At 51.0% G+C, this 27,454-nt stretch overlaps 2 protein-coding genes and 1 non-coding gene across 3 annotated transcripts; 1 reads left to right on the forward strand and 2 right to left on the reverse strand.

Moving 5' to 3' along the window:
* LOC144275324 (uncharacterized) lies at positions 1-25,350 on the reverse strand. Its single transcript, XM_077834558.1, has 3 exons — positions 25,163-25,350; positions 22,097-23,151; positions 1-959 (listed from the first exon to the last, which is right to left on the reverse strand). Exons 2-3 carry the CDS (start codon positions 23,141-23,143, stop codon positions 138-140), a joined length of 1,869 nt encoding a protein of 622 aa, XP_077690684.1. The 5' UTR covers positions 23,144-23,151; positions 25,163-25,350; the 3' UTR covers positions 1-137.
* LOC144275322 (zinc finger protein 621-like) lies at positions 1,163-4,955 on the reverse strand. Its single transcript, XM_077834555.1, has 5 exons — positions 4,806-4,955; positions 3,982-4,070; positions 2,244-2,340; positions 1,438-1,551; positions 1,163-1,263 (listed from the first exon to the last, which is right to left on the reverse strand). The coding sequence occupies exons 2-5, from the start codon at positions 4,003-4,005 to the stop codon at positions 1,163-1,165; spliced, it is 336 nt and encodes a 111-aa protein (XP_077690681.1). The 5' UTR covers positions 4,006-4,070; positions 4,806-4,955.
* Positions 14,416-14,488, forward strand: TRNAV-AAC (transfer RNA valine (anticodon AAC)). Its single transcript has one exon. It is a non-coding gene; the product is annotated as a tRNA-Val (tRNA).
* Positions 25,351-27,454: the final 2,104 nt, after the last annotated feature.

Here is a 27,454-nt window from a genome sequence, read left to right on the forward strand (position 1 = left end):
CTCTGTGCCCCAAAATCAGATTCCCAGACCCCACTGAGCAGCAGCTCCCTGGAGTCTGCCAGCCAGGCCGACCCTGGCTCCAGGCAGCTCCTTCTGAGCTGGCATGGAGGGGCAGGGATATCAGGGGATGCCAGTTTCTACCCTGTGTGGATTCTCCGATGCGTAAGAAAATTGGAGCAGCGAATGAAGCTTTTCCCACAGTCAGGGCAGTCATAAGTCTTCTCCTCCCGGTGGGTCCTCTGGTGTTTGATCAGGGCTGAGCTCACAGTGAAACTCCTCCTGCACTCAGGGCATTCGTAGGGCTTCTCTCCCGTGTGGATCCTCTGGTGCGTCATGAGGTTCGAGCTGCGATTGAAGCTTTTCCCACAGTCGGGGCACCGATATGGTCTCTCTCCCGTGTGGGTTCTCTGGTGTCTAATCAGGTCCGAGCTGTTCCTGAACCATTTGTTACAATCAATGCACTTATAGGGTTTCTCTCCGGTGTGCACTCGCTGATGGTTGATAAGACTGGAGCTCTGACTGAAGCTCTTCTCACACTCCTCACATTTGTAGGGTCTCTCCCCTGTGTGAATTTTCTGGTGCCTGATGAGGTAGGAGCTGACGCTGAAGCTTTTCCCGCACTCGGGGCACTTGTAGGGTCTCTCCCCTGTGTGGGTTCTCTGATGGGAAGTGAGGTTGGAGCTCTGGTTGAAGCCTTTCCCGCAGTCAGGGCATTTGTAGGGTTTCTCTCCAGTGTGGAGTCTCTGGTGGGTGATGAGGGTGGAGCTGTCGCTGAAACTTTTCCCGCAGTTGGGGCACTTGTAGGGCTTCTCCCCCGTGTGCAGTCTCTGATGGGTGATCAGGTGGGAGCTCCGGCTGAAGCTTTTTCCACAGTACAGACATTTGTAGGGTTTCTCTCCGGCGTGGAGTCTCTGATGGACAATCAGGTTTGAGCTGCGACTGAAGCTTCTGCCACATTCCTCACAGATGGTGGGTCTCTCTTCATTGGGGATTCTCTGGTGGATGGTGTCCATGGGCCTGTGACAGGATTCATCCAATCCTTTCCCTGGCTGGGTTCCCAGCTGCCTCTCCAGTCTGTGCTGATTCTCCCAGCCTTCTCCCTGCTCAGCGCTCTGGGAAACATTCCCTTCAGCTCTTCCCGACATCCTCCTGTGTGGTTGCTCTAGATCAGGACCTTCCAGCTGAGAGTTCTTCTCGCTCTCACTGCCCGTCCTGTCTCCTGCTGGGACAGGGAATCCAGACAGCAGTCAGTCCTCAGAGAGGCTGACACAAAAAAAGGTGAAACAAATCAGGTTCCAAATCCCCCCAAATCCTTCCCCAGAGGAGAGAGGGGAGGGGGATAAGCCAGGCAGCAGACAGGGTTGTTGGAATCCCATGCGTGACATCTGCCATGAGGACATAAAACTGGGCTAGGAGCTGACCAAAGCAGTCCCTCACCTGTGTGACCGTTTCTTAGGATTCCCCTTTCTTCAGAGCCCTGGAGATCCTGGCCCCACGGCTCTTCCCCTCGGTCCAGCCGGGAGATCTCACTCGGCTTGGGAACAGGAAACCCTGCTCAGGGGAAAAAGCAAGTAGGCTCACATACACTCTCTGTTTATAGGTTGGGGAGGCTGCTGCAGGGTGCCCAGCCCCTTTCTTTGCTGCAGGGAGATTTCATATGAACAGACAAGGAAATGCTCCCGGAGCCCACTGGGAAAGCCCAGCATCTGGGAGAGACATGCTGTGTCCCCTGAAGTGAGCTCAGGGTTCTGCACAGACAGGGAACTTGGGCCAGATTTCTAAAGAGGTTTAGGCACCTACAGTTGCAGACAGGGGCCTAGTGGGATTCTGTAGAAGCAAAATGGAAGTTAGACACTGAGAAAATTTTGAAAATCTCACTCAGTGCCTGTCTGCATCTTTAGGCAGCTACCTACCAGGAAAAATCTGGCCAGTGGGGCCTCAGGCAGAGCAGAGTCAGGAGACACATGTGCATCCCTGATGGAGCAGAGGCCCCAGAAGTGGAATCTGCCCTGGGAAGTGGGGGAGACAGTGAGTTTGTCCCACTTGGGAGCCCGGGTTACAGAGAGAACAGCACCATCATTAAGTCCCCGGATCTCCAGTCCTGTGTCGGGACAGTCTCTCCCACATGGGGTCTGCGGACTATGGGGCTGTTCCTCCTGAACATTAAGGGACCAGAACAGAACCCGCCCTGGGCACTTCAGGGACACCCAGCTCCTGATACCTGAGGGGACAGGAATCCTTACCCAGGAGGTCCCTGTAAAGAACTCGGTGACATGGATTCAGCAGAGCCCACTGCCCCTCAGGGAAATACACAGCCATCTCCTCGAAGGTCACCGACCCCTGGAACAGCAAGCATCCACCACTCAGTGCCTGCTGCCCAGACGCAAGTGCACTAGCTCAGCCACGGCCTCTTCCAGCCTCCCTCACCATCTGCTGCAGCTCCCACAGGCCTTGGGTTACATCCCCTGCCCACCAGCCTCTCAGGACGGTCCCTAATCACCCCCTCCCACAACCCACACAGACCTGCCCCTGCACTGTTACTGGATCAGGACCTCCCCTTGCTCCACAGGAGAGACTCCGCCTCCCTCTTGCTCCCTGTGCGCCCAGCTCTCCAGCCTCCCCCACTTGGGGGCTGCATCTGGGCCTTGGCTGGCCTGACAGGCAATGCACGTGTGGGCTCCATGCTCCTGCCACCACCTAACTGGCTGTTCGGAGGCCACTTCCTATGGCTTTCTCTGAACAGCTGGGCACCTCTGTCCCATTCCCTGCTCCCTCCCTCACCCTCTGTGGGGAGAACTGGGCCTGCAAATTCACTCTAAAGGTGAGCGTGAGTTCATACGGCTTCACAAAAACCTGTAATAACAAACGGTGATTGGAACCAGTGCAAGGAAACCAGACTGAGACTGGTTTGGTCTAAACCGAAAATGCCACATTGATGTAATCCAATGGCTGCTGAAACTAATGCTGGTTAAAAATGGGTGATATGGAGCTGGAAACTAATGAACCAAAATTGGTGTGTTGGATCTTGGGCCTAACTGGTGGACAAAATACTGTGGGGATGGGCTGTTCCACCCACCACTCCCTTTGTGTCTCCTTAAAGAACGAGACTTTGTGAGGACAAGTCAGAAAGAACAGACAGAGGCTAGTGGGGTGAGCTTCACCACCCTGGCCACCCCCCCGCCCCTTTCCCAGGATCCGGGATACTCTTCGTCCTGATCCTGAGAGCTGTCCTGACCAGCCCGGGCCAGAGAAAGGGACCCATATGACATCACCACCTGTACCGGCTCCAATGGAATCCCAGTGAAATAGGATTAGACTTTAACAATAGCTCCAGCCCACCTCAATTAACTTCTCCTTTTTTCCCCTAAAGGACTGTTATTACCATCTCTGATATCAGGTAAGAGACTGCGAGACAAGTGGCTTTTTCCTTCTAAAACCCTCTCCAGCTGAAGCAAAAGGGAACATGGGATGTCATTAAAACGAAAGCCTCATTTAGCGCTTTACATGTCAAATGCTGTATCTTTAATAGAAGGTTCAAAGGGTGTTTAGTGGTGAGTGTGCCATGGTCATATAAAGGCTGTGGTCTCTGTACACCAAGCCCTGACCCTTGTTTAATGTTAGACAGGGACTGGGTTACGTAAACCTCTTTGGCCCCTTTGTTCCATCTAAATTTATGCTACGCCCCCCCACAACACTTTACATAGGAGCTCAGCATCATTATCCCCACGTTACAAAAGGGGAAACTTAGGCTCAGAGTGGGGCAGTGACTTGCCCAAGGACAGGCCATAGCCCAGCAGCATTGCTGGGAACAGAAGCCAGGTCTCCTGAGAGTCAGTTAGGAATGCTAGCCACTAGGCCACACTGCCTCAGTTTAAACACAGCCCAATGGGGAAGTTCCTCACTCAATGCACTAACCCTCCCCCTTCCATATGGTGGTTACTCCTCCTGCCACAACCCACTTCCCCTGGATAGAACCCCTACCTGAGCGGGATCTGCTGTAGCCATGTCCCTTCCCCGTCCCCCAGCAGATGGGGACGATCTGGAGCAAAGCGCGGACGTGGTTCTGCAGCCTGTCAGGGCGAGAAGGGCCAGTGGAGAGATTTCAGAAGGGGTTTTGGTGCATTTCACAGCTCTTCAGTTCAGCACAGGCTCTTTCCCTGCAGACAGACACTCAGGACTCTGCAGTGCTGAGAACAGGATTCAGCCACCTTATTCCAGCGCCGACCCGGCCTCTCCCACCAGGACTAACCCCACCGAGACATTTTAACGCCCCCAGTAACAGAGTCCCTGAGCCAACACTGGAAAAGATCAGAATCGAAGGAGCCGCTTTGGGGGATCCTCCTGACACTGTCCCCAGGGCAGCGCTTCCCCCCAGCAGCGCGGGGACCAGGCAGAGGCAGGAACTGGCTTTTCCTCTCCCTGCGCCTCACCCTGTCCCAGGAAAGTCAATCTGCCCGGGGTGCTGCAGGGAACGCGGCTGGGCAGGGCTGGGAGCCGGGAACCTCCCTCCTCACTGACTGCTCCTGCTGCCCCTGCCAGACTCTGCCCCTGTCTCCCTCCTGCCCCCCTCCCCTCCCCTCCCCTCGGGCTGGGAGACTCGGTCCCTGGCCCGGTCGCTCCCCCGGCGCTGGCTCGGCTCCTGCAGGCGCTCAGGGGGACAGAGCCGGGGGGGTCAGGGAGGGCAGCAGCTCTGGGACTCGCAGACCCCCGCCCCCCCGGGAGCAGAGCTGGGGCGAGGAGGGGCCGTTGGTGCGGAGTCACTTTCCTGCCCGGCCCCAGCCCTTTCCCCGGGTCTCTCCCCTCACCTGCAAACTCCGGCTCAGGGGCTGGTGTCGGCGGGAGAAAGTCCCTGCGGCTGGGCACAGAGGGGCGCTAGGGAAGGGCTCTCCCCGCACAGACCCCGCTGGGGGAGCAGCAGCGGCTCAGCCTGGAAAGGAATCCGGGCTCACAATGGAGGCAGCACCAGCAGCCTCTGACCCAGGAAGCTCAAACCTGGTGTCCTCAGACAGGGAAACACCCACTGGAAGAACTGTCCATAGTCAGCATCCGACAATAGCCAGGGCCCTCTGGTGGTCACAGTTAGTGGCACTAGATGAGTCACGATTCCCTTCCCCGCCCTTTCCTGGGGAGTAATTCAATGCAAGAGGCGTTTTTCTGCTGGCATAAAGAACCCCCATGAATCTCCCCATGTAGGTACTTATAAACCAGGATCAAGTCACCACCTAACCTTCACTTGAAAAAAACGAACCGATTCATCTCTGTAAGTCTCTCGCTCTGAGGCAAGTTTTCCAGACCTATAATAATACTGGTGGTTCTTTTCTTTCCCCTTTTAAGGTTGTCAACATCCTTGTTGAAGTGAGAACACAAGAAGTGGATAGTGTGTCCAGTAATGGTCTCCCTAATGCCCTATATCGAGACAATACCTCCTGTCTGTGCCTACTCAGTATTTCCCTGCTTCTACATCCAAGGATTATATTGATTCTCTGAGCCCTGGTCTACGCTACAGGGTTAGGTCGAATTTAGCCGTGTTAGGTCGATTTTAAAATGGATGCGTCCACACAACCAACCCCGTTCCGTCGACTTAAAGGGCTCTTAAAATCGACATCTGTACTCCTCCCCAGCGAGGGGAGTAGCGCTAAAATCGACCTTGCTGGGTTGAATTTGGGCTAGTGCAGACGCAAATCGAAGGTATTGGCCTCCGGGAGTTATCCCAGAGTTCTCCAATGTGACCGCTCTGAACAGCACATTGAACTCCGATGCACTAGCCGGGTACACAGGAAAAGCCCTGGGAACTTTTGAATTTCATTTCCTGTTTGGTCAGCGTGGCGAGCTCAGCAGCACAGATGACCATGCAGTCCCCCCAGAATCGCAAACAAGCTCCAGCATGGACCAAAAGAAAGACACTGGATCTGATCGCTGTATGGGGAGAAGCATCTGTGCAGGCAGAACTCTGATCAAAAAGAAGAAATGCCAATATATTTGCCAAAATTTCACAGGGCATGATGGAGAGAGGCTACAACAGGGAGACACAGCAGTGCCACATGAAAGTCAAGGAGCTCAGGCAAGCCTACCAAAAGACAAAGGAGGCAAACGGGCGCTCCACGTCATACAAGCTGCTTCTATGATCAGCTGCATGGCATTCTAGGGGGGGATCCTACCACTACCCCACCACTGTTCATGGACACCTGCAAGGGGGGAGTCTCACACAACAGGGAGGAGGATTTTGTGGATGAGGAAGAGGAGGAGGAGGCAAACACACAGCAGGCAAGTGGTGAATCCGTTCTTCCCAGCAGCCGGGACCTTTTCATCACCCTGGAGCCAATACCCTCCCAAGGCAGGATCCCCAACCCGGAAGCCGGAGAAGGCAGCTCTGGTGAGTGCACTTTTGTAACTACAGTACAGGGTTTAAAGGCAATAGTGTTTAATATTTGATTTGCCCTGAAGAATTGGGATGCATTCGTGGCCAGTAAAGCTACTGGAAAAGTCTGTTCACATGTCTGGGGGTGGAGTGGGAATCCTCCAAGGACATCTCCATGAAGCTCTCCTGGAGGTACTCTGAAAGCCTTTGCAGAAGGTTTCTGGGGAGGGCTGCCTTATTTCGTCCTCCACGGTAGGACTCTTTACCACAGCAAGCCAGTAGCAAGTATTTTGGAATCATTGCAGCACAAAGCATCGCAGTGAATGGTCCTGGGTTTTGGTCACATTCAAGCAACATTCGCTCTTTATCTTTCTGTGTCAGCCTCAGGAGAATGATATCATTCATGGTCACCTGGTTGAAATAGGAGAATATTTGCAAGGGAACAGTAAAAGGACCCCGTTCATGCTGGGCTGTTTGCGCTTGGCTAAAAGGGATCATCCTGGAGAATAGCCACACGGCGAGGGGAGGGGTGAAGGGATCATCCCAGAGAATAGCCACGTGGTGGGGTGAGGGGAGGTGTGTGCTGCACATCCACCCGAAAACCACAGTCCTTCCTTTTAAATGTGAAACCCAACCCATTGCTTGCTATGGGAAAGGAGGGCGCTGCAGTTTGAAACCATTCCCACATGTTATGCGTAAGAAGCCAACCCCGCGTACCCTGTGCCTTACCATGGCTGCTTGGAAACCGAATTCTGTTGCCCAGCCATGTGTGATGTGTCACCATACCGGCAGGCACTCAATATAAAAGGCAAAATGTGACCTTGAACCTAAAAGCACATGTGCTGTCTGCTGTGAATTGCTTGATTCACTGTGAAAGAGTATCCCTTTTGTTCTCAGAAATGTATCTTCTTAAATTTTACTTTCCCTTTTTATCTCCCCCCAGGTGCAAATGTTTCTATGCTCCCCATATCATCTCCGTCCCTGAGGTTATCGCAGATTACAAGGCGAAAAAAATGCACTCGTGACGACATGTTTTCCAAGCTCATGCAGTCTTCCCGCACTGATAGGGCACAACTTAATGCATGGAGGTATTCAGTGTTAGAGGCCAGGAAAGCATTAAGTGAGCGCGAAGAGGGGAGGCAGGAGTGCGAAGAGCAGAGGCTAAAGGGGGAGCAAAAGGACATGATGAAGCATCTGGCGGAGCTGCAGGAAAGCCAACAGGAGGTTGTATAACCGCCTGACCTCCTCCCCAAGTTCCATATCCTTCTCACCCAGACACCCAAGAATAAGGGGGGAGGCTCTGGGCACCCAGCCACTGCACTCCAGAGGATGGCCCAAGCAACAGAAGGCTGTCATTCAAACAGTTTGATTTGTAGTGTGATTTGTACAAAAAGCAATGTGGCCTTGTCCTTCCCTCCTCCCCCATCCCACCGGGGCTACCTTGTCAGTTATCTCACTTTTTTTTTTTAATTAATAAAGAAAGAATGCATGGTTTCAAAACAATAGTTACTTTATTTCAAAGGGGAGAGGGAGGCTGGTTTGGTTACAGGGAATTAAAATCAACCCAGGGGCGCAGGTTTGCATCAAGGAGAAACACATACAACGGTCACACCGTAGCCTGGCCAGTCATGAAACTGGTTTTCAAAGCCTCTCTGATGCGCAGTATGCCTAGCTGTGCTCTTCTAATCGCCTGGTGTCTGGCTGCTCAAAATCAGATGCCAGGCGATTTGCCTCAACCCCTCACCCAGCCATAAACGTCTCCCCCTTACTCTCACAGATATTATGCAGCACGCAGCAAACAGCAATAACAATGGGAATGTTGGTTGCGCTGAGGTCTGACCGAGTCAGCAAACAGCACCAGTGAGCTTTTAAACATCCAAAGGCGCATTCTACCACCATTCTGCACTTGCTCAGCCTATAGTTGAACTGCTCCTTACTACTGTCCAGGCTGCCTGTGAACGGCTTCATGAGTCATGGGAGCAAGTGGTAGGCTAGGTCCCCAAGGATAACTATTGGCATTTCAACATCCCAACGGTAATTTTGTGGTCTGGGAAGTAAGTCCCTTCTTGCAGCTGCTTGAACAGCCCAGAGTTCCTAAATATGTGAGCGTCATACACCTTTCCCGGCCATCCCACATTGATGTTGGTGAAACGTCTCTTGTGATCCACCAGCACTTGCAGCACCATTGAGAAGTACCCCTGGCGGTTTACATAATGGTTGGCAAGGTGGTCCGGTGTCAAGATGGGGATATGTGTTCCGCCTGTTGCCCCATCACAGTTAGGGAACCCCATTGCAGCAAAGCCATCCACTATATCTTGCACATTTCCCAGAGTCACTACCCTTGATAACAGAATGTCAATGATTGCATTGGCTACTTGGATCACAGCAGCCCCCACAGTAGACTTGCCCACTCCAAATTGATTCCTGACTGAGCGGTAGCAGTCAGGCATTGCAAGCTTCCACAGGGCTATCGCCACACGCTTCTCAACAGTCATGGCAGCTCTCATCTTGGTATTCCTGCGCTTCAGGGTGGGGGAAAGCAACTCACAGAGTTCTAGGAAAGTGGCCTTACGCATGTGAAAGTTTTGCAGCCACTGTGAATCATCCCATACCTGCAACACTATTTGGTCCCACCAGTCTGTGCTTGTTTGCCTGGCCCAGAATCAGCGTTCCGCTATATCAACCAGCCCCACTGCCCCCATGATGTCCCAATTGCCACAGCCCGTGCTTTTAGGAACATCTGTGTCCATGTCCTCATCAAAATCCTCCTCGCGCTGGCGTCTCTTAGCCCAGTTCTCCATATACTCCAGGATAATGCACAAGCTGTTTACAATGCTCACAACAGCAGCGGTGACGGTGAGCTGAGTGTGGTGTGGCGTCTGCAGGAGAGCAGAGTTGTAGCGGAAATGGTGGATGATGATGGTTAGCAGTCCTATTGCACCGTCTGCTGACAGCAGCACCCAGGACACAACAGCCGCAGTGACGGTGAATTGAGCTGAGCGGGCTCAATGTTTGCCGTGGTATGGCATCTGCACAGAAAAAAGGCACTAAATGATTGTCTGCCATTGCTTTCACGGAGGGAAGGGCGACTGACAACATGTACCCAAAAACACTCGCGACAATGTTTTTGCCCCATCAGGCATTGGGAGCTTAACCCAGAATTCCAGTGGGCGGTGGAGACTGCAGGAACTGTGGGATAGCTACCCACAGTGCACCGCTCCAGAAGTCGATGCTAGCCACGGTAGTGAGGACGCACTCCACTGACTTAATGCGCTTAGTGTGGACGTACACAATCGACTGTATAAAATCGATTTCTAAAAATTGACTTCTATAAAATCAACCTAATTTCATAGTGTAGACATACCCTTAGCAACACAGCATCATGCCAGGAGCCTGTGTTCAGCTGGATTCCACCATGAATCCTAAATTTCTACCCAGAGTCACTGCTGTCAAGGATACGAACAGTCCTCCAGCCTTTATGTGTGACCAGACTTTGCTCCTACATTTGAAAATAAAATTAAACAAATAAGGAAAAAACCCCATAATATCTTTTGAAACAATATTTTCAAGGTTTGAAATTTTTCAAAATCATTACAATAAAAGATCATTTTGGCAGGGATATTAATCCTGCTACTTCAGGATTTAATTCAGTGTCTATTATAGAGACCAAGCCTATGAAGGGCCAGATTATTTTGCGTTTGTTACTGCAGAGTTCTTACACAGGCAGGCCATTCATCTGGTTTTAAGACAGACAATCGGGGGGGCGGGACAGGGTATGGTTTTTCGGCTGTCCAGTACTGAGACAAAATCAGATGTGGTTTTGTCCAGTATCACACACAGAGGACACCATTTTTAAGAGCGTACCACTCCACCCTCACTGCCATGGCCTTGCAAATACTGACCAGTAGAGATGAGAATGGGGAAACTCAGTGCATGTCACAGAAACAAAACACTAATATCTGAGGTGCTAAGGACAGGAAAACTCAATGTACAGACCAGGAACAAAGTGTTGAGACCTGGGGAACAGAGAATGGGGAAATTCAATGCATGGCACAAGCACTCAGTGCTGAGACTGAGATCTGGTAAACTCAGAGTATGCCACACACAAACAGAGGTGAGACACACATTCACTCAGTGCTCAGACCAGGGAAGCTGACAATGGGGAAACTTGGTGCATGGCACAGACATGCAGCACTGAGAACAGGGGAGCTGAGAATGGAAAAACTCAGCACATGACAGACATGCAGCTGAGAACAGGGTAGCTGAGAAGGAGGCAATTCAGGGGAGGGCACCCACACTTAGTGCTGAGACCAAGGGAGCTAAGAGCGGGGAAGTTAAGTACACGGCCCAAACACAGAGTTAAGACATGGGCAGCTGAGAATGGGGACACATGGTGCAGAGCACAGACAACCAGTGATAAAACATGGGGTGCTGAGAATGGGGAAACTTGCAGCACTGACACCAGGTGAGACGAAGTGGGGGGTTCTCTTGGTTTTTTATTTGTTTTTCCAATGGTTTGTGTGCAGAGGGGGTGGGACTCAGTTTCCCTGGGTATTACTGGTTTAACGAGGTGATGGGAGAGGGAGTTTTTTGTTACAGAGGACGAGCAACAGAACTTAGGACCCCAGTCAATGGCCTGGAGAATGGATACCTCAGTGACTGGTGTCCTGGTGAACGGGAGGCCCAGCTAGAGAATCACAGCTAGTTCTGGCCAGTGGGAGGACAATGGCCTGCGAAGAGGGGACCCCAGTGACCTGATCAGCGGTTCCAGCAAGAGTGGTACAAAGAACAGCTGAGAGGAGAGGATGCCCAGGTGACCCTGTTTACCTGGACAGAAGACAATGGACAGAGGAGGGGCTTGGGGGAGGTGATGTCAGATGCCCAGCTGGAAAGCACGGGGGCTTGGGACTGGAGAGCGAGAGCAGGCAGAGCCCACCTGGATGAAGGAGAAACTTGGATGTACTGTGCTGAGGGAGGCCAGGCCTGAGGACCCTGAGAGTTTCCTATGCTCTGTTCAGACGCTCAATAAACCCTCCTGTTTTACACTGGCTGAGAATCACTCCAGTCTAGAGAACAGGGTTCCTCTAGGCAATCTAGTGACAGAGGATGTGGAAAAAGCTAATGTACTCAATGCTTTTTTTGCCACTGTCTTCACGAACAAGGTCAGCTCCCAGACTACTGCACTGGGCAGCACAGTATGGGGAGGAGGTGACCAGCCCTCTGTGGAGAAAGAAGTGGTTCAGGACTATTTAGAAAAGCTGGATGAGCACAAGTCCATGGGGCTCTTTGGATGAGGGGAAAGCAGTGAACGTGTTATTCCTTGACTTTAGCAAAGCTTTTGGTACCATCTCCCACAGTATTCTTGCCAGCAAGTTAAAGAAGTATGGGCTGGATGAATGGACTAGAAGGTGGATAGAACACTGGCTAGATTGTCAGGCTCAACGGGTAGTCAATGGCTCCATTCTAGTTGGCAGCCGGTATCAAGCAGAGTGCCCCAAGGGTCGGTCCTGGGGCCAGTTTTGTTCAATATCTTCATTAATGATCTGGAGGATGGCATGGATTGCACCCTCAGCAACTTTGCAGATGACGCTAAACTGGGAGGAGTGGTAGATATGCTGGAGGATAGGGATAGGATACAGAGGGACCTAGACAAATTAGATTTCTTTTGACCCAATCCTCTGATGAGGTTCAACAAGGACAAGTGCAGAGTCCTGAATTTAGGATGGAAGAATCCCATGCACTGCTACAGACTAGGGACCGAGTGGCTAGGCAGCAGTTCTGCAGAAAAGGACCTAGGGGTTACAATGGACGAGAAGCTCGATATGAGTCAGTGTGCCCTTGTTGCCAAGAAGGCTAACGGCATTTTGGGCTGTATAAATAGGAGCATTGCCAGCAGATCGAGGGATGTGATCATTCCCCTTTATTAGGCATTGGTGAGGCCTCATCTGGAGTACTGTGTCCAGTTTAGGGCCCCACACTACAAGAAGGATGTGGAAACGTTGGAAAGAGTCCAGCGGAGGGCAACAAAAATGATTAGGGGGCTGGAGTACATCATTTAGAGGAGAGGCTGAGGGAACTGGGATTGTTTCGTCTGCAGAAGAGAAGAATGAGGGGGGATTTGATAGCTGCTTTCAACTACCTGAAAGGGAGTTCCAAAGAGGATGGATCTAGACTGTTCTCAGTGGTTCCAGATGATAGAATAACGAGTAATGGTCTCAAGTTGCAGTGCGGGAGATTTTGGTTGGATATTAGGAAAAACTTTTTCACTAGGAGGGTGGTGATGCACTGGCATAGGTTACCTAGGGAGGTGGTGGAATCTCCTTCCTTAGAGGTTTTTAAGGTCAGGCTTGGCTGGGATGATTTAGAGGGGGATTGGTGCTGTTTGAGCAGGGGGTTGGACTAGATGACCTCCTGAGGTCCCTTCCAACCAGGGGTGAAAGTAAGTCTAGGGACTTACTGGTACGTGGGTAGGCTGGAGCCAGCTCTGGCCCCCAGAAGGGGCGGGGCCTCGGGCAGAAGGGGCGGGGCTAGTGGAGGTCAGAGCCAGCCCCGGCCCACCCTGTACCTGCAAGTGCCTCCTTTCCCCTCCCCAGGGTAACAGCATCAGCCGGGGGCTCTGGCAGTGGTTTAAAGGGCCCTTGGCGGTAGCGACGGCCGGAGCCCTGGGCCCTTTAAATCGTCCCCAGAGCCCCGCCTGCCACTACGGCCCCGGGCCCTTTAAATCGTCCCCGGAGCCTGCCGGAGCCCTAGGGAAGTGGTGGTGGGGCTCCGGAGACGATTTAAAGGGTCCGGGGCTCGGCTGCCGCTACCACCCCGGGCCCTTTAAATCAGCGCCCCAGCCCCGCTGCCGCTACCCCAGGGCTCCGGCAGCAGGGCCGGGGGCTCCAGCTGCTGCTGGGAGCTCCAGGCCCTTTAAATTGCACCTGGGGAAGCCGATCCACCCTGGTATGGCGCACCAGCTCTTGCCGGTATGCCGTACCAGGGTGTACCAGCTTACTTTCACCTCTGCTTCCAACGCTGATATTCTATGATTCTATGAACCCAGTGCTCAGACCACAGCAGCTGACAATGGGGAAATTTGGTGCATGGTTTAGACACACAGCACTGACACCATGGATCTGAGAGTAGGAGAAGGCCGTGCATGGCACAGACACAGAACTAATGCCACGGATCTGAGAGCAGGAGAAGTCTGTGCCTGGTACAGACGCACTGACACTAGGAGAGTTGCGAGTGGGGGAAGGCTATGCATGGCACAGACGCACAGCACTGATACCAGGAGAGCTGAGCGTGACAGAAGGCTGAGAATGGCACAGATACACAGCACCAACACCAGCACCTCCTGCTGGTCATCTTGGGAATTAACTATCCAGCATACAGAGCACCTCCTACTGGCCAGTGTCTCACCTGCTGCTGCCCCCGTGTCCCTCCTGGTCCCTTTTGCCCTGGGGTTCTGCCCCAGCAGTACCCCCACATTCTGGGTCTCCCCTCCCAGGGGCCCTCTCACCCACCTTGCCTCAGTGGCTACTGCCAGTCATCATTTAGCCCCCCGCTCACTGGGGCAAACTGCTGTCTATCATGGCCCCACATCATTGGCAAGGAGATTGGACCAGCTGCCTCTACCTGTCTCTGGACTGTACCTCTCAGCCCCAGTACCTACATAGGCCTTTAACAAGGCCTCAGCCTGGGGAGTTGCCAGGCTGGAGCTCCCCAGCTCCTCTAGCCTAGCCTAGCCCCTCCCTTCCCCAGCCCTGGGTACCCTTTTCTCCCCAGCAGCTAGATCCTTCTATCTTCACAGCTAGAGAGAGAGACTGACCCAGCTCAGCCCTTATAACAGGGCCAGGTGTGGCCTGATTGGGGCGTGGCCCCAGCTGTGGCTCCTTCCCCAATCAGCCTCATCTTTTTTTCTAGGAGTGGGGTAACTGCCCTACTACAGTAGCACAGACATACTGCACTGAGGTCAGGACAGTTGTGAGAGGGGGAAGGCTGTGAATGGCACACAGACAGTACTGAGAGTGTAAGAAGGCTGTGTAGGGCTGGGTTTCTATAGTGTAAGCTAGGTTTCTGTAGTGTAGTGGTTATCACGTTTGCCTAACACTCAAAAGGTCCCTGGTTCGAAACCGGGCAGAAACAAGCCCTGCAATTTTGGGGGGAGGGATAGCTCAGTGGTTTGAGCATTGGCCTGCTAAACCCAGGGTTGTGAGTTCAATCCTTGAGGGGGTCATTTAGGGATCGGGGCAAAAATCGGGGATTGGTCCTGCTTTGAGCAGGGGCTTGGACTAGATGACCTCCAGAGGTCCCTTCCAACCCTGATATTCTATGACACATAACAGTGAAACCAGGAGAGTTGTGAGGGAAGCAAAGCTGTGCAAGACACAGCACTGAAACCAGGAGAGTTGTGTGTGCGGGAAGGCTGTATATGGCGTGGACACACAGCACTGAGACCAGGAGAGTTACAAGTAGGGGATGGCTGTGCATGGCAGAGAGACACAGCACTGAGACCAGCATAGCTGAGAATGGGAGAAGGCTGTGCATAGCAGTGAGACAGCACTGAGACCAGAAGAGCTGAGAGTGGAAGAAGGCTGTACATGGCAAATACACACAGTACTGACACCAGGAGACCTGCGAGTGGGAGAAGGTTGTATATGGCACAGACACACCGCACTGAAACGAGGAGAGATGAGAGTTTGGGAAGTCTGTGCATGGCACAGACACACAGCACTGACATCAGGATAACTAAGAGTGGGAGAATTCTGTGCATGGCATAGACACACAGCACTGAGACCAGGAGAGCTGAGAGTGGGTGTGACAAATTGGGAGATTTTCTTGTTTTTTTCAATGGTTTGCATGCAGAGGAGTTGGTACGCAGTTTCCCTGGGTGTTACCAGTTTAACGAGGTGATGGGAGAGGGAGTTTGTTGTGGCACCTTATAGACTAACCAACTTATTTGAGCATAAGCACTGCACCTGATGAAGTGAGCTGTAGCTCATGAAAGCTTATGCTCAAATAAATTGGTTAGTCTCTGAGGTGCCACAAGTACTCCTTTTCTTTTTGCGAATACAGACTAACACGGCTGCTACTCTGAAACCTGTTGTTACAGAGCACCAGCGACTGAACTTGGGACCCCGGCCACTGGCCAGGAGAATGGATACCCCAGCGACTGGTGACCAGGAGGCCCAGCTCGGATGTCACAGCTGGTTCTGGCCAGTGGGAGGATAATGGGATGCGGAGAGAGGACCCCGGTGATCTGACCTGCAGTTTCCAGCCAGTGAGGAACAAAGGACAGCTGAGAGGAGGCCCAGGTGATCCTGTTTACCTGGACAGAAGACAAAGGACAGAAGCGGGGTGTGGGGGCAGGTTATTTCAGATGCCTAGCTAGAAAGCGTGGGGTCTCTGGACTCAGGGGGAGAGAGCAGACAGAGTCCACCTGGATGCAGGGGAGACTTAGATGTACTGTGTTGAAGGAGGCCGGGTCTGAGGGCCCTGATTGTTTCCTATGCTGTGTTCAGACACTGGGTAAACCCTTCTCCTTTATGCTGGCTGAGAGTCACTCTGGTCTGGAGAACAGGGTTGCATTATCCCCTCTGGGAGTTGAGGCCCCGGGGGTCCAGAGAGCATGGACTCCCTGAGGCAGCCCACAGCAAAAGACAGGCATGCTAAAGGCTCAGAGAAGTGTGGTTCCAGGATGCAGAGGGGCTTAACCCCTGAGAGAGAATGGAGCCCCGAGAAGGGCTGTCACACTGAAGGGGGTTCTCCGCAGGGACCATACGGGGCCAAGAGTGGGCACAACCTGAGAGTCTGTGACATGGGGGAAGGCTGTGCATGGCAGAGACACATAGCACTGAGACCAGAAGGGGTGAGAATAATGCATGTCACAGACAAAGTACTGAGATGAAAGGAGCTGAAATGGGGAACATCAGTGCATGGCAGAGAGACACAGCACTCATAGGAGAAGAGCTAAGAACAGTGAAACTGAGTGTAGAGCTCAGACACACAGTGTTGAGAGCTGTGGATCTGAGAATGGGGAAATCTGTTAGATAGCATGAGACACGCAAGGCTCAGATCAGATCAGCAGGCAATGGGCAAAGTGACAATATTTCAGTCACAGACACCAAGCAAGGAGACCAGGGGAGCTGAGAACAGGAAAACTCAGTGCATGCCCCAGACATACAATACAAAAAAAAAAGGGATATTGAGAACAGGTAAATTCAGTGCCTGGCACCCAAACATAGGACTCAAATGAGATCAGCAGGGAATTGGGTAACTCGGAACATATCAGTCACATTGAGACCAAGTGAACTAAGAATGGGGAAATTCAGTGCATAGCACACGTCTAGAGCTAAAAGCAGGACAGCTGAGAATGGGGAAAGTAGCGCATGACACAGACGCACAGCATGGAGACCAGGGAACAGAGAATGGGGTGACTTGCTGTATGGAACAGAAGCAAACATTGAGACAATGAGAACTGAGAACAGGAAAAATGTGTGCATGACACAGACACACAGTGTAGAGATCAGGGGAGGTGAGAATGGGGAAAATGTCAGCACGTCACAGTTACGCAGCGCAGAGTTCCAATGCAGCTCAGAATGGCAAAACTCAGTGTAGGGACAGACAAATAGCACAGAGACCACAGGATGTGAGAACAGGAAAACACGGTGCATGGCACAGAACTGAGACAGTGGGAACATAAAATCAATGCATGTGACAGACACACAGTGCTCTGACAAGGAGAAGGGAGAAAAGGGAGTCTTGGTGTAGAACACATATACACAGCACTGAGACCAATAGAGCTAATAGGGAAACTGGGTGCATGTTACAGAAACACAGCACTAATACCTCAGAAGCTATGAATAGGGAAACTCAGTATATGGCCCAGACACCGAGTTACAACCCGGGGAACTAAGAAGGTGGAAAACTGAGATCATGATGCCACAGATACACAGAAGCAAGACCAAGGAGCTGAGAACAGGGAAATTCAGTGCATGGTGCCCACACCCAGCGCTGAGACCAGGTGAGCTGAGTATGGGTAAACAAGGCGCATGGAACAGACACACAGCACCGCGATTAGCAGAGCTGAGAAAACGACGCAAATGCCTTACAAAGTGCAAGCATATTACAGCAACATAATCATCATTATCAGCCAAATAGGTGATCTCATCAGAGTATGAAATCCGATTTCTTTGGTAAGAAGGACCTTAGCCTCCGGAGGCCCCAGAAGACTGCTGGGTGACGGCTGGTGAACTTTTAGCATGCAGATAGGAACTTTTATTGTGTTAATGTTTTCTCTGTAATGCTGCCACAGTAAGAATAAATGTGGTAGCTTATAAAGCACTACCTGGTAACTTGTGGTTTCTGGCAACTACAACTGTTCATAGCCTTCAAAGAGAAAGCAAAGCACAGAGGCTGGCCGGGTTTGGCAGTCTGGCTGGTTGGGGATAGCACAGTGTAAGCAGGGAACTGTGCAGTCTGGTAAAACCTCTGGCAGGAGAGAGAGAGATAAGGGGCAGATGAGGACCTGAGAGCCTAGAGGGGTGCCCTCAAGGGACCATGGAGGGGGAACACAGGTGCAGTAGTCCTGAACTGTGACAATTCTGATTAAAAAATTAGCACTATGCAGTATCAATGGATTAAGTACTCGCTAACTGACAGATCTCAAAAAGTGGCCATCCATGGGGAATCATCCGTGAGGGGGGTGTTTCTAGCAGGGCTCTGCAGGGATCGGTACCAGGCCTGACTCTATTCAACAGTTTCATCTGCAATCTGGAAGTAAATATCAAATCATTGCTGACAAAATTTGCAGAGTGGTAAATAATGAGGACAGGGCAACCGGCGTGGTAAATAATGAGGACAGGGCAACCAGAGTGGTAAATAATAAGGACAGCAATGAGGATCGCTTGGTAAGCTGAGTCCCCTCAAACGTGTTTTAATACAGCCAAATGCAAGGCCATACATCTAGGAACAAGAATGCAGGCAGTATCTACAGAGTGGGGACCAGTGTCCCGGAAAGCAGTGACTGTGAAAAGGATCTTGGGGTCATAGAGAACAAGTGACTGAGAGTGAACTCCTACAATGCATTGCAGCACCATTTCCAAGTAGAAATATTTCTGTTTTCGGGTGTTTAGTTTCTGACAACAAAAACATGTCCCATGGAAACCAGACACTGTTTGTGAAAAATATGTTTTGGTGATAACCCAATTTTCAGTTCCCAATTTGGCGCTCAGACTAGATGACCCTTCTAACCCTATGAGTCTATGAATCAGTCACAACAGCGTTTTTGTGGAAAATATTTGGCTAGAGTTGGGGTCTAGGCCACCTGTGCCTCCCCTTCCACCCCACTCCTGGGGTTAAGGGTGTGCAGAGCCCCTTCTCCCTGAACAGTGCCCCAGTATGATATATGGATCCCAGGCCCCCACCCAGTGCTGCTTCCAGCTGGTAGCTACAGTTCTCAGCTCCGTGGCTACCAGCTTCCCTCTTCTCTCTGTCCCTCTCACCCCACTGGGGCTGGTAGAGGGATGCAGCAGGTAGCTGAGGGGCCACGAGGTCTGTTCAAAAGGTCTCCCTGACCCATTCATGAGAATTAGTGAGAATGGGGTAGAAGTGCCATCCATCTAATAAGCCCCACCCATGTGAGTCACCAAATTTCATACAGTTTAAGGCCAGAAGAGACCATGAGGTCATCTGGACCGATCTCATGCAAGCCCAGGCCAGAGAATTCCCCCTTTGCCATGGGCTCCATGCAGTACCATTGAACTGGGAAGCATTTGCTGCCCATTGGGTAAGGCAGAGGGACTTGGTACACTGCTGGGTTCTCCCTCCCTGGGGCAGAATTAAGGTTGTGGGGCTGTGTTGGGTTGGAGGCATCACCTCTACTCTGCAGTTCCTGGTTTTCCAACATTTGGGTTTTGTTTTTCCTTCCAACCTTCTATAAAGGGGGATCTAAGGGGCACTGTAACCTAGCATGTCCCAGTTTGCCAGAGCCTGAGTTTGGGAATTAAACTCTCCCATTCACAAGGAACCCAGGGCTCTAGCAAAAGCCTCTGCCGTAACCCCTGGAAGGGGTCTGCACAGGATCCTTAGTTGGGCGGCATGGTGGGTCTCAGAAGTGTCCTAACTGAGGGAGCATGAGGCACTGCTGTCTGCCCAGGTGGGGGCTCAGGAACAGGGCAAGGCCTAGAGCAGAATTCTCCCATTCGTGTATAGTATCAGGGGGTAGCTGTGTTAGTCTGAATCCACAAAAACAGTCCCATTCGTGTATCTCGTTCGACTCGGGTCTTTTCCCATAGCCTGATGTCAGGTACTAAGCCTCCCCCTCTGGATTCTGTCTGTGGACTCAGCAGGAATGTGCGGAGATCCTGAGGTGTCCTAAATAAAACTTCTAAGGAAGAGGGACACTTTTCTCTGACCTACTGTGTAATTCCACGTCCCACTTAGAGTAATGAGTTGTGAGTCCTCAGTTTCTGCTGGATCAGAGAAGATTGAGAAGAACTTTTAACCTCTAGCCTAGGCTTTCACCCTCAATATTCCTTTGGCTAGTCTTATTGAATGTACACCTGTTACTTTGAACCTCACTATCCATTTCCCCTCTGTTACTTTCTTTTTCTCCTTCACAAAGGGTGGTCTCTGTCCCGTACCTGTCTTTTCAAAGCTAAACCCCATCTCAGTATTGCCAAATCCAATGTTTAAGAATTATAATCCCCTAAAATCATGAGATTATTTTTTTTTAAATCTCATGATTTTTTAAAGTACGATGTGTTGGTTCTTTCATTTGCCTTCTAGTGTTTGAATCTTCAGGGGTCACATTTTCAAGCCTTTCTCTGCAGCCTCAAGATCTAGAAACTTACTTTTTTCACCAGTGGAAACTGAGATTCACCCATAAACACATGACTCTGGGAGCTCGGGTATTAATAAAACACCACATATTGCAAGACTGGTGATAAAATTGTGAGAGGGGTAACACTGCTTATTCCACTTCCTTTGAAATATTACATTGTACAAAAACAATAAGCACAGCTTTTTTGTTTTAATGTGAAGAAGTCAGAAACAGCCATGGTTCTCTACTAGAAAGGAATTGCTCAACAGTTTTCTAGTGGAATGTTTTTCCATCAGAAGATGTTGATTTGATTAAATCAAAACATTGCTCATGGACTTATTGACTTCATTAAAATTTTCTATGGGAAATTATTGAAACGTTTAAATTTGATGTTGTCATTTCAACTATATTAATTATGTGATATGATATATGATATTATAATCCACATCAATGGAGGCTTTTAAGAACAGGTTGGACAAATACCTATCTGAGATGGTCTAAGCTTACTTGGTCCTGCGTCAGCTCAGAGGGCTGGAGAAGATGTCCTCTTGAGTTAACTTCCAGCCCAAATTTCTATATGTCTATAATAATATAATGAAATACAGTCAAATTATAACATTAAAATGAAATGTTTAGCTCTTACTGAAACATTTCCATAATGTCAAAATGAAATTGTTCTGAATATTTCATTTTGTGAAAAATTCTGAGAATTCTACTTTTTGTCCCAATTAGGGATGAAATGAAATTTCAGAATCTTGGAATTTTCTGTGGGGCAGGAATTCTGTTTGTGACCAGCTCTCCTCTCAAGGAACATGCACCTTAGTATATTGTATTTCTGCTATGGTAAAACATAGCTCAAACTCAACCCAAAGGCCAATTTTCAGCAATTCCAGCCAATGCTGCTAAAAATCACATTTCACTCTTTTCACCACTCCTGATACACATTTCAACAGCTTTAATCACATTTGTACAACGAGGGAAAATGCAGCAGGTGGGTTTTACAACCAGTAACTGGGTGAAGGGGCTGGAAAGGTGGAGGTTAACACAAATAACTGATGCTGTGGTCACTGGGACAGCTACATCACAACATAGCAAGGAAGGATTAAATGACAAAGTAGATTTGGTGGTTCTTGTTTGTTTCTTTCACATCTACCTATTCCATTGCCTACAATTAGTTTGTAGATTCTGCTTGGTCCAATCATGTAATTGTTTATCTTCTACCTACTGTCAATGACTTTTTCTGCCCATTTCCTTTTTAAATTTTAGTCCCCAAAGTTCACCCCTTTGATAGGAGTGGAGGTCAGTGCTCCAGCAAAGTCCTTATTCCTACACAAACTCACAAAGGTCTAATTAACATAGTGTAAACACCTCAAGCTAAACCAAGCCAAGCAAGGTTGGAAATATGAACATCACACATACAGCTGTGCCTGCTAAACTAAATCAGTTTATAATTCTACCTTTAATTAGGGCTTGTCTACATGGGGAAACTGACTAGCTACTGCTATTTTAGAACAACTCTCCACACGGACCCTAAATCTCAATAGGAGAGTGTCCACATGCAGTGTCATTAGAGGATATCTGTAGCACTTCAAATTCACACTCTCCGTTATTCTGAAATAACTTCCCTGCTCGGAGAGGCCCTTAGACTGGGGTAATTTTTTGTCTGTAGAGACCTGAACTAATCAATTTAGTCTAAACCAAAATGAGCCTGGATTATAGCGTGTTTACACAGCCTATTAAACCAGGTCAACGTCACCCTGTAAGTTAAAGGGCTGTGAATGAGCCCTTCTGCACTATACCCTCTGCAGTAACACTTGGCCTCTCCAGAGGCCTAGCCCTCATTTGGGAGGGGACTTGGAAGGTTTGTCTACCAAGTGGGTTCTCTGGTGAGCAAACAGGTTTGATTTCTGAATGAAACTTCTCCCGCACACAGGGCACTCATAAGGTTTCTCGCCTGTGTGGATTCGCTGGTGCCTGCTGAGGTTTGAGCTCTGAGGGAAGCTTTTCCCGCAGTCGGGACATTTATAGGGATTCTCCTCCGTGTGAGTTCTCTGATGGGAAGTCAGGCTGGAGCTGTAGCGGAACCTTTTCCCGCAGTCAGGACACTCATGGGGTTTCCCCTCCATGTGGGTTCGTTCGTGGGAAAGAAGGCTTGCGATCTGAACGAAGCCTTTCCCGCACTCGGTGCATTTGTAGGGTCTCTCCCCCGTGTGGATTCTCTGGTGGGTCATGAGGTTGGAGCTCTGAGTGAAGCTCTTCCCACAGTCAGGACATGGGTAGGGACGCTCTCCCCCGTGGGTTCTCTGGTGTCTGATCAGGTTGGAGCTCTGGCTGAAGGCTTTCCCGCAGTGAGTGCACTTGTAGGGCTGTTGCCCCGTATGGGTCCTCTGGTGTGTGACAAGGGTGGAGCTCCGATTGAAGCATTTCCCGCAGTCTGGACAAATGAAGGGTTTATCGCCCGTGTGGGCTAGTTGGTGCCTCAGGAACCCGGAGCTGTTCTTGAAACATTTGGTGCAGTCGGGGCATTTGTAGGGTCTCTCTCCCGTGTGCACTCTCTGGTGAATTATGAGGTTCAAGCTCCGGCTGAACCTTTTCCCGCACTCCTCACATTTGTAGGGTTTCTCTCTGGCACTGTTGTGACTCCTCTGGTGCAGGCTGAGGGCGGAGCTGCAGGGGAAGCTTTGCCCACATTTACCACAGGCAAGTGATCTCTGCTCAGCTGGGTTTCTTTGCTGGCTTGTTTTGCTTGTTTTTGCATGGATGTTCTTGTCCCCTCTTTTCCCACGAGTAGATTTACCCAGTCTCTCCTCTGACTGGTTTCCATGCTCCCTCTCTGGCCTGCGCTGACTCTCACAGGCGTCTCCCTGCTCAGGGCTCTGGGAAACATCCCCTTCAGCTCTTCCCAATACTATCCCATGCAGTTTCACTTGCTCAGCACCTTCCTGCTGAGATTTCTCCTCCTCATTCTCACTCACCATCCCATCACCTGCTGGGACAGAGAGAGAACCCAGGAGGGAGTCAGTCCCTGTGGCTGTGGGAATGGGAACTCCAGAAAGGGGAACTAACCTCAATATCTGCTGAGGAGATGGAAAACTGACAAGACCTATTTCCCACAATCAACGCCTCAGAGGAACGAGGGGAGGGTCCACAGCCAGACATCAGATTGGACAGATCACCAATTTAAATTCTACTGGGGGTGTTTGCAAATAGATGCATATTTATGCAAATATATTCATATTTAAATTCTACTGGGGTTTTGTGGACTAAAGTGGATCGACAGCTGAGAGTGGTCTCTGGCCCATGGCGATGTTGCCCTCTGCCATTCTCCCAGCCCTGCGCACTGCATGTATGCTACGCCCAACCCCAGCTATGCCCCACTCTGGTGTCACAGAGTTTAAGGCCAGATGGGACCACCAGATCATCCAGACTGCTATCCCACATATCACAGGCCCCCAACACTACCCAGCACCCACACACCAAGCTCAACAACCAGAATTAGACCAAAATATCACAGCCCACAGGAGACTAGACTATTGTGTGCCACAGGCAGAGGCAGGAGGGACTGAGGTGCACCAGTGCCCGAGGCCCCGCCAGTGGCAGGGGAATGTCAAAGTGAGATATACGTGGATAATCCTGGCATGTGACCCACACTGCAGAGAAAGGTGTGAAAACCTAAAGTCACTGCCAATCTGACCTGGGGGAAAATTCCTTCCCAGGCCCACGTATGGCAACCAGACAGACCCTGAGCATGGGAGGAGGAACCAGCCAGCCTAGCACCTGAGAGAATGCTCAGTGCCACCTCTGAGCCCTGCCCCCACCATCTAGTGCCCACCGCCAGCCATGGGGATACTTCAAAGAAAACAGATTAAAAACACCCCACATCCCCTGAATGCATTGGGGGGAATCCCTTGCTGACCCCTGCACTGAAGCCCTGAAGCATGTGCGTTAGGAATATAAGACAGGAACTGGAAAGGACTCCCGGGCCAGCTGACCTCTTTCCCATCATATACAATCCCATAGCACAATCTCCCTCATTAATTTGTCCAGCTCTCTCTCAAAAAGCATTAAGTGGTTTGTCCCCAGGCTAGAAATCATCTTTTAATTTCCAGCCTGAATTTGTTCAGCAAGTTTATCCCCATGTGTTCTTGCCCAACGTTGTCCTTTAGCCTAAAGAGTTCTTCTCCCTCCCTGGTGCTCCCCGCATCCTCTGATGTATTTATAGTGAGATATCACATCTCCTCTTAGCCTTCGTTTTCCTAGGCTAAACAAGCCAAGTCTTCTGGCCTCCTCCCAGAAGATTGGCTCTCCAGACCCCCGAGCATCCTACCAACCCTTCTCTGCACCTGGGCCACTTTGAATTAATCGTTTTTGGCCATGGGTGACCAAGACTGTGCCCAGCATCCCAGAAGAGGTCTCCCCAGCACCTCGCAGGATGACATCCACACACTTCCCTAGCTCCACTGGAAATGCCTCACTTCATACATCCAAGGATCACATTTGCCTGCTTTGTAGTCACACCACACTGGTGGTTCATAGTCATCCTGTCAGCGAACCCTGACTGACAGCTGCCTGGGCGCTACACTCCTCACACCCCACAGCCTCTTAGCTTGGGGTATGGCAGAGGAGCAGGGGGACCTGGGAGCCGATCAGCTGTGGGGAGCTCAGCCCCAGCCCTGCTCCTGCTGCTGCCCCAGCACAGACACAGCTGGCTGGATGCGCTCTGGAGCTGTGTGCCAGGTGGGCACTAAGGGGTGGGGATGGGGGCAGAGTGCAGACACAGCCAGCAAACCCCAGGGCTGGGTCCTCGGCTGGTGCCCTGCAGGGTCAGAGCAACCGGGGGGGCTGTGAGAGCCAGAGCCTAGGGAGGGCAGCAGCTCCGGGACTCGCAGACCCCCCCCCCCCTCCTCCCCGGAGCAGAGCTGGGGCGAGGAGGGGCCGTTGGTGCAGAGTCACTTTCCTGCCCGGCCCCAGCCCTTTCCCCGGGTCTCTCCCCTCACCTGCAGGCTCCGGCTCAGGGGCTGGTATCGGCAGAGCCCGGGGCTGCCCCAGGGGCTGGTTCCAGCCCCCGCAGAAAGTCCCCCCGGCTGGGCCCCGAGGGGCGCTGGGGAAGGGCTCTCCCCGCACACACCCCGCTGGGCAGCGGCATATGATCAGCGCGGGCTCCCGGCTCACAATGGAGGCGGCAGCGGCGTCTGACCCGGGAAGTTCAACCCCCGATGTGCTGAGCAGGCAGGCAGACAGCAGCAGCCGTCTCCTTCCCGGAGCAATAAGCAGAGCAGGGCCCTCTGGTGTTACTGGGCATCATTTCATTAGCCAGCTCCCTGCCGGACCAGGGTCCGTGTCTAGACAGGGCTGCTGCCCATTGTGGAGGCATGAATGGGTTTCATCAGATGACAGAATCTTTCATTACAGATTAATCTTCAATCCAGGACACTCTGGAGGGCAGGCAACCCTAGTCCAGCATTTCCAGTGTCTCCAATCCCAGCTGAGGTTTTTCTTCCCCCACCCCCTCCCTCCACACGGCAAGCTCTCTACAACCCCCAACCACAAGGAAACTCAGCAACCCCCCCTTCAAAAGTCACTTATCGCATCTGGGGAGATGATACATCTGGATAAGATTGGTTTCAGAGTAGCAGCCGTCTTAATCTGTATTCGCAAAAAGAAAAGGAGTACTTGTGGCACCTTAGAGACTAACACATTTATTTGAGCGAATGCATCCGATGAAGTGAGCTGTAGCTCCCGAAAGCTTATGCTCAAATAAATGTGTTAGTATCGAAGGTGCCACAAGTACTCCTTTTCTTTTTTCTAGATAAGATTGATAACATCGCCTGTCTCCACCCTCTCAAGTGACTCAAACCTTCCCTCCTACACCTGCGCTGTGCACTTGAGTGTTGGTGGGCAGACAGCTGCTGTATTTTCAACAGTTTTGATCTGTTATTGCTTAAACCACAGAAGTGGGAACATGGCAGCATCTTCAGCTGGACACAGAAACTTTTAACATTAGCTATCCCAGTGCATTATGAACATAATGCAAAGCTGTAGGCCCACGAACATGCCCCCACCCCCCAGCAATTGGCAAATCCATAAAAAACCAGGCCACGCTGGTCAAATACCTGCCAGGTGGTAACCCCACTGCAGAGAGAGAGAGGGGGCAGATCCTATTGCTCCCATCCCAGCCCCTGAGCTCTGGAAGATTGCTCCTACCTCCCACCCTGTACTCCTCTGGACAGGAATAGTCACTACATAATAGTCACTCCAGGTCTGCCACTTCCTCCCCAAAACAAGAGTGAAATCCTGAGCCCATTGAAGTCAAGGGTTTCCCCTGAGCTTAGCTGGCACCGTGAGCTCTGTCTGTGCAGGGAAAGGGGTGAGAGATGGATTTTAGACAGTCCAGATGAGAGGCTCAGAAAAGAACCCCCATCAAGCTGGGGCGAAGACTGGAAGATGACAGTCTCTTTCACTCCAACCCTCAGCTTCGGCCATTTGCTGGAAGTTATTTATTCTTCTGGGTTCCAAAACATTATCATCACCATGTGTAGTTCTCTGCTGTTACACATAAAATATTCATATTGGTGAAATGATTTTAATAAACCCACATAATGAATTCTTGGGAAATATGCTGTCTGTTTTCTTAGCTAAAGTCCAGGCTATAAAATTAATATACCACATTAAGGCCTTAAAAGCCAGAGGCTAAGCGACCAAGGGGAGCTAGCCAACAGGGGAGTTTGAGAGGGAGTTTGTGGGAGGGAGTCATTCTATAATTGCTTTGATTAGGAAGGGCCATATCGATAGTGCTAACGCTGCTCCTGTCTCCTCCACCTGCGCCTGTATCCAGACAGACAACCATGGATGCCTCTACCCAGATCCTGGTATGGATTTGTAGAGACTGTGGCCTGCATTTCCCACTCACAAAAAGCCAGGAAGGGGGACCATCCAGGGTGAAAGGTGTCTGCTGGTGGAATCATAGAACATCAGGGTTGGAAGGGACCTCAGGAGGTTCATCTAGTCCAAACCCCTGCTCAAAGCAAGACCAATCCCCAATTAAATCATCCCAGCCAGGGCTTTGTCAAGCCTGACCTTAAAAACCTCTAAGGAAGGAGATTCCATCACCTCCCTAGGTAACACATTCCAGTGTTTCACCACCCTCCTAGTGAAAAAAATTTTCCTAATATCTAACCTAAACCTCCCCCACTGCAACTTGAGACCATTACTCATTGTTCTGTCATCTGCTACCACTGACAACTCTCTAGATCCATCTTCTTTGGAACCCCCTTTCAGGTAGTTGAAAG

Source organism: Eretmochelys imbricata, chromosome 14 (genome assembly GCF_965152235.1).
Source record: "Eretmochelys imbricata isolate rEreImb1 chromosome 14, rEreImb1.hap1, whole genome shotgun sequence".
In the NCBI taxonomy this organism is placed as follows: domain Eukaryota; kingdom Metazoa; phylum Chordata; order Testudines; family Cheloniidae; genus Eretmochelys; species Eretmochelys imbricata.

What these genes read in the sequence shown, in the direction of transcription:
- LOC144275322 (XM_077834555.1), bottom strand. Translation starts at nt 4,005, where the DNA reads ATGGCTACAGCAGATCCCGCTCAG. An exon ending in CTACAGCAGATCCCGCTCAG is followed by an intron (nt 2,341 to 3,981) that starts GTAGGGGTTCTA and finishes TTGCTGTTCCAG; the next exon opens with GGGTCGGTGACCTTCGAGGA. An exon ending in TCTTTACAGGGACCTCCTGG is followed by an intron (nt 1,552 to 2,243) that starts GTAAGGATTCCT and finishes TCCCCTGAGCAG; the next exon opens with GGTTTCCTGTTCCCAAGCCG.
- LOC144275324 (XM_077834558.1), bottom strand. Translation starts at nt 23,143, where the DNA reads ATGGTGAGTGAGAATGAGGAGGAGAAATCTCAGCAGGAAGGTGCTGAG. An exon ending in AGAAACCTTATGAGTGCCCT is followed by an intron (nt 960 to 22,096) that starts GTGTGCGGGAGA and finishes ACCATCTGTGAG; the next exon opens with GAATGTGGCAGAAGCTTCAG.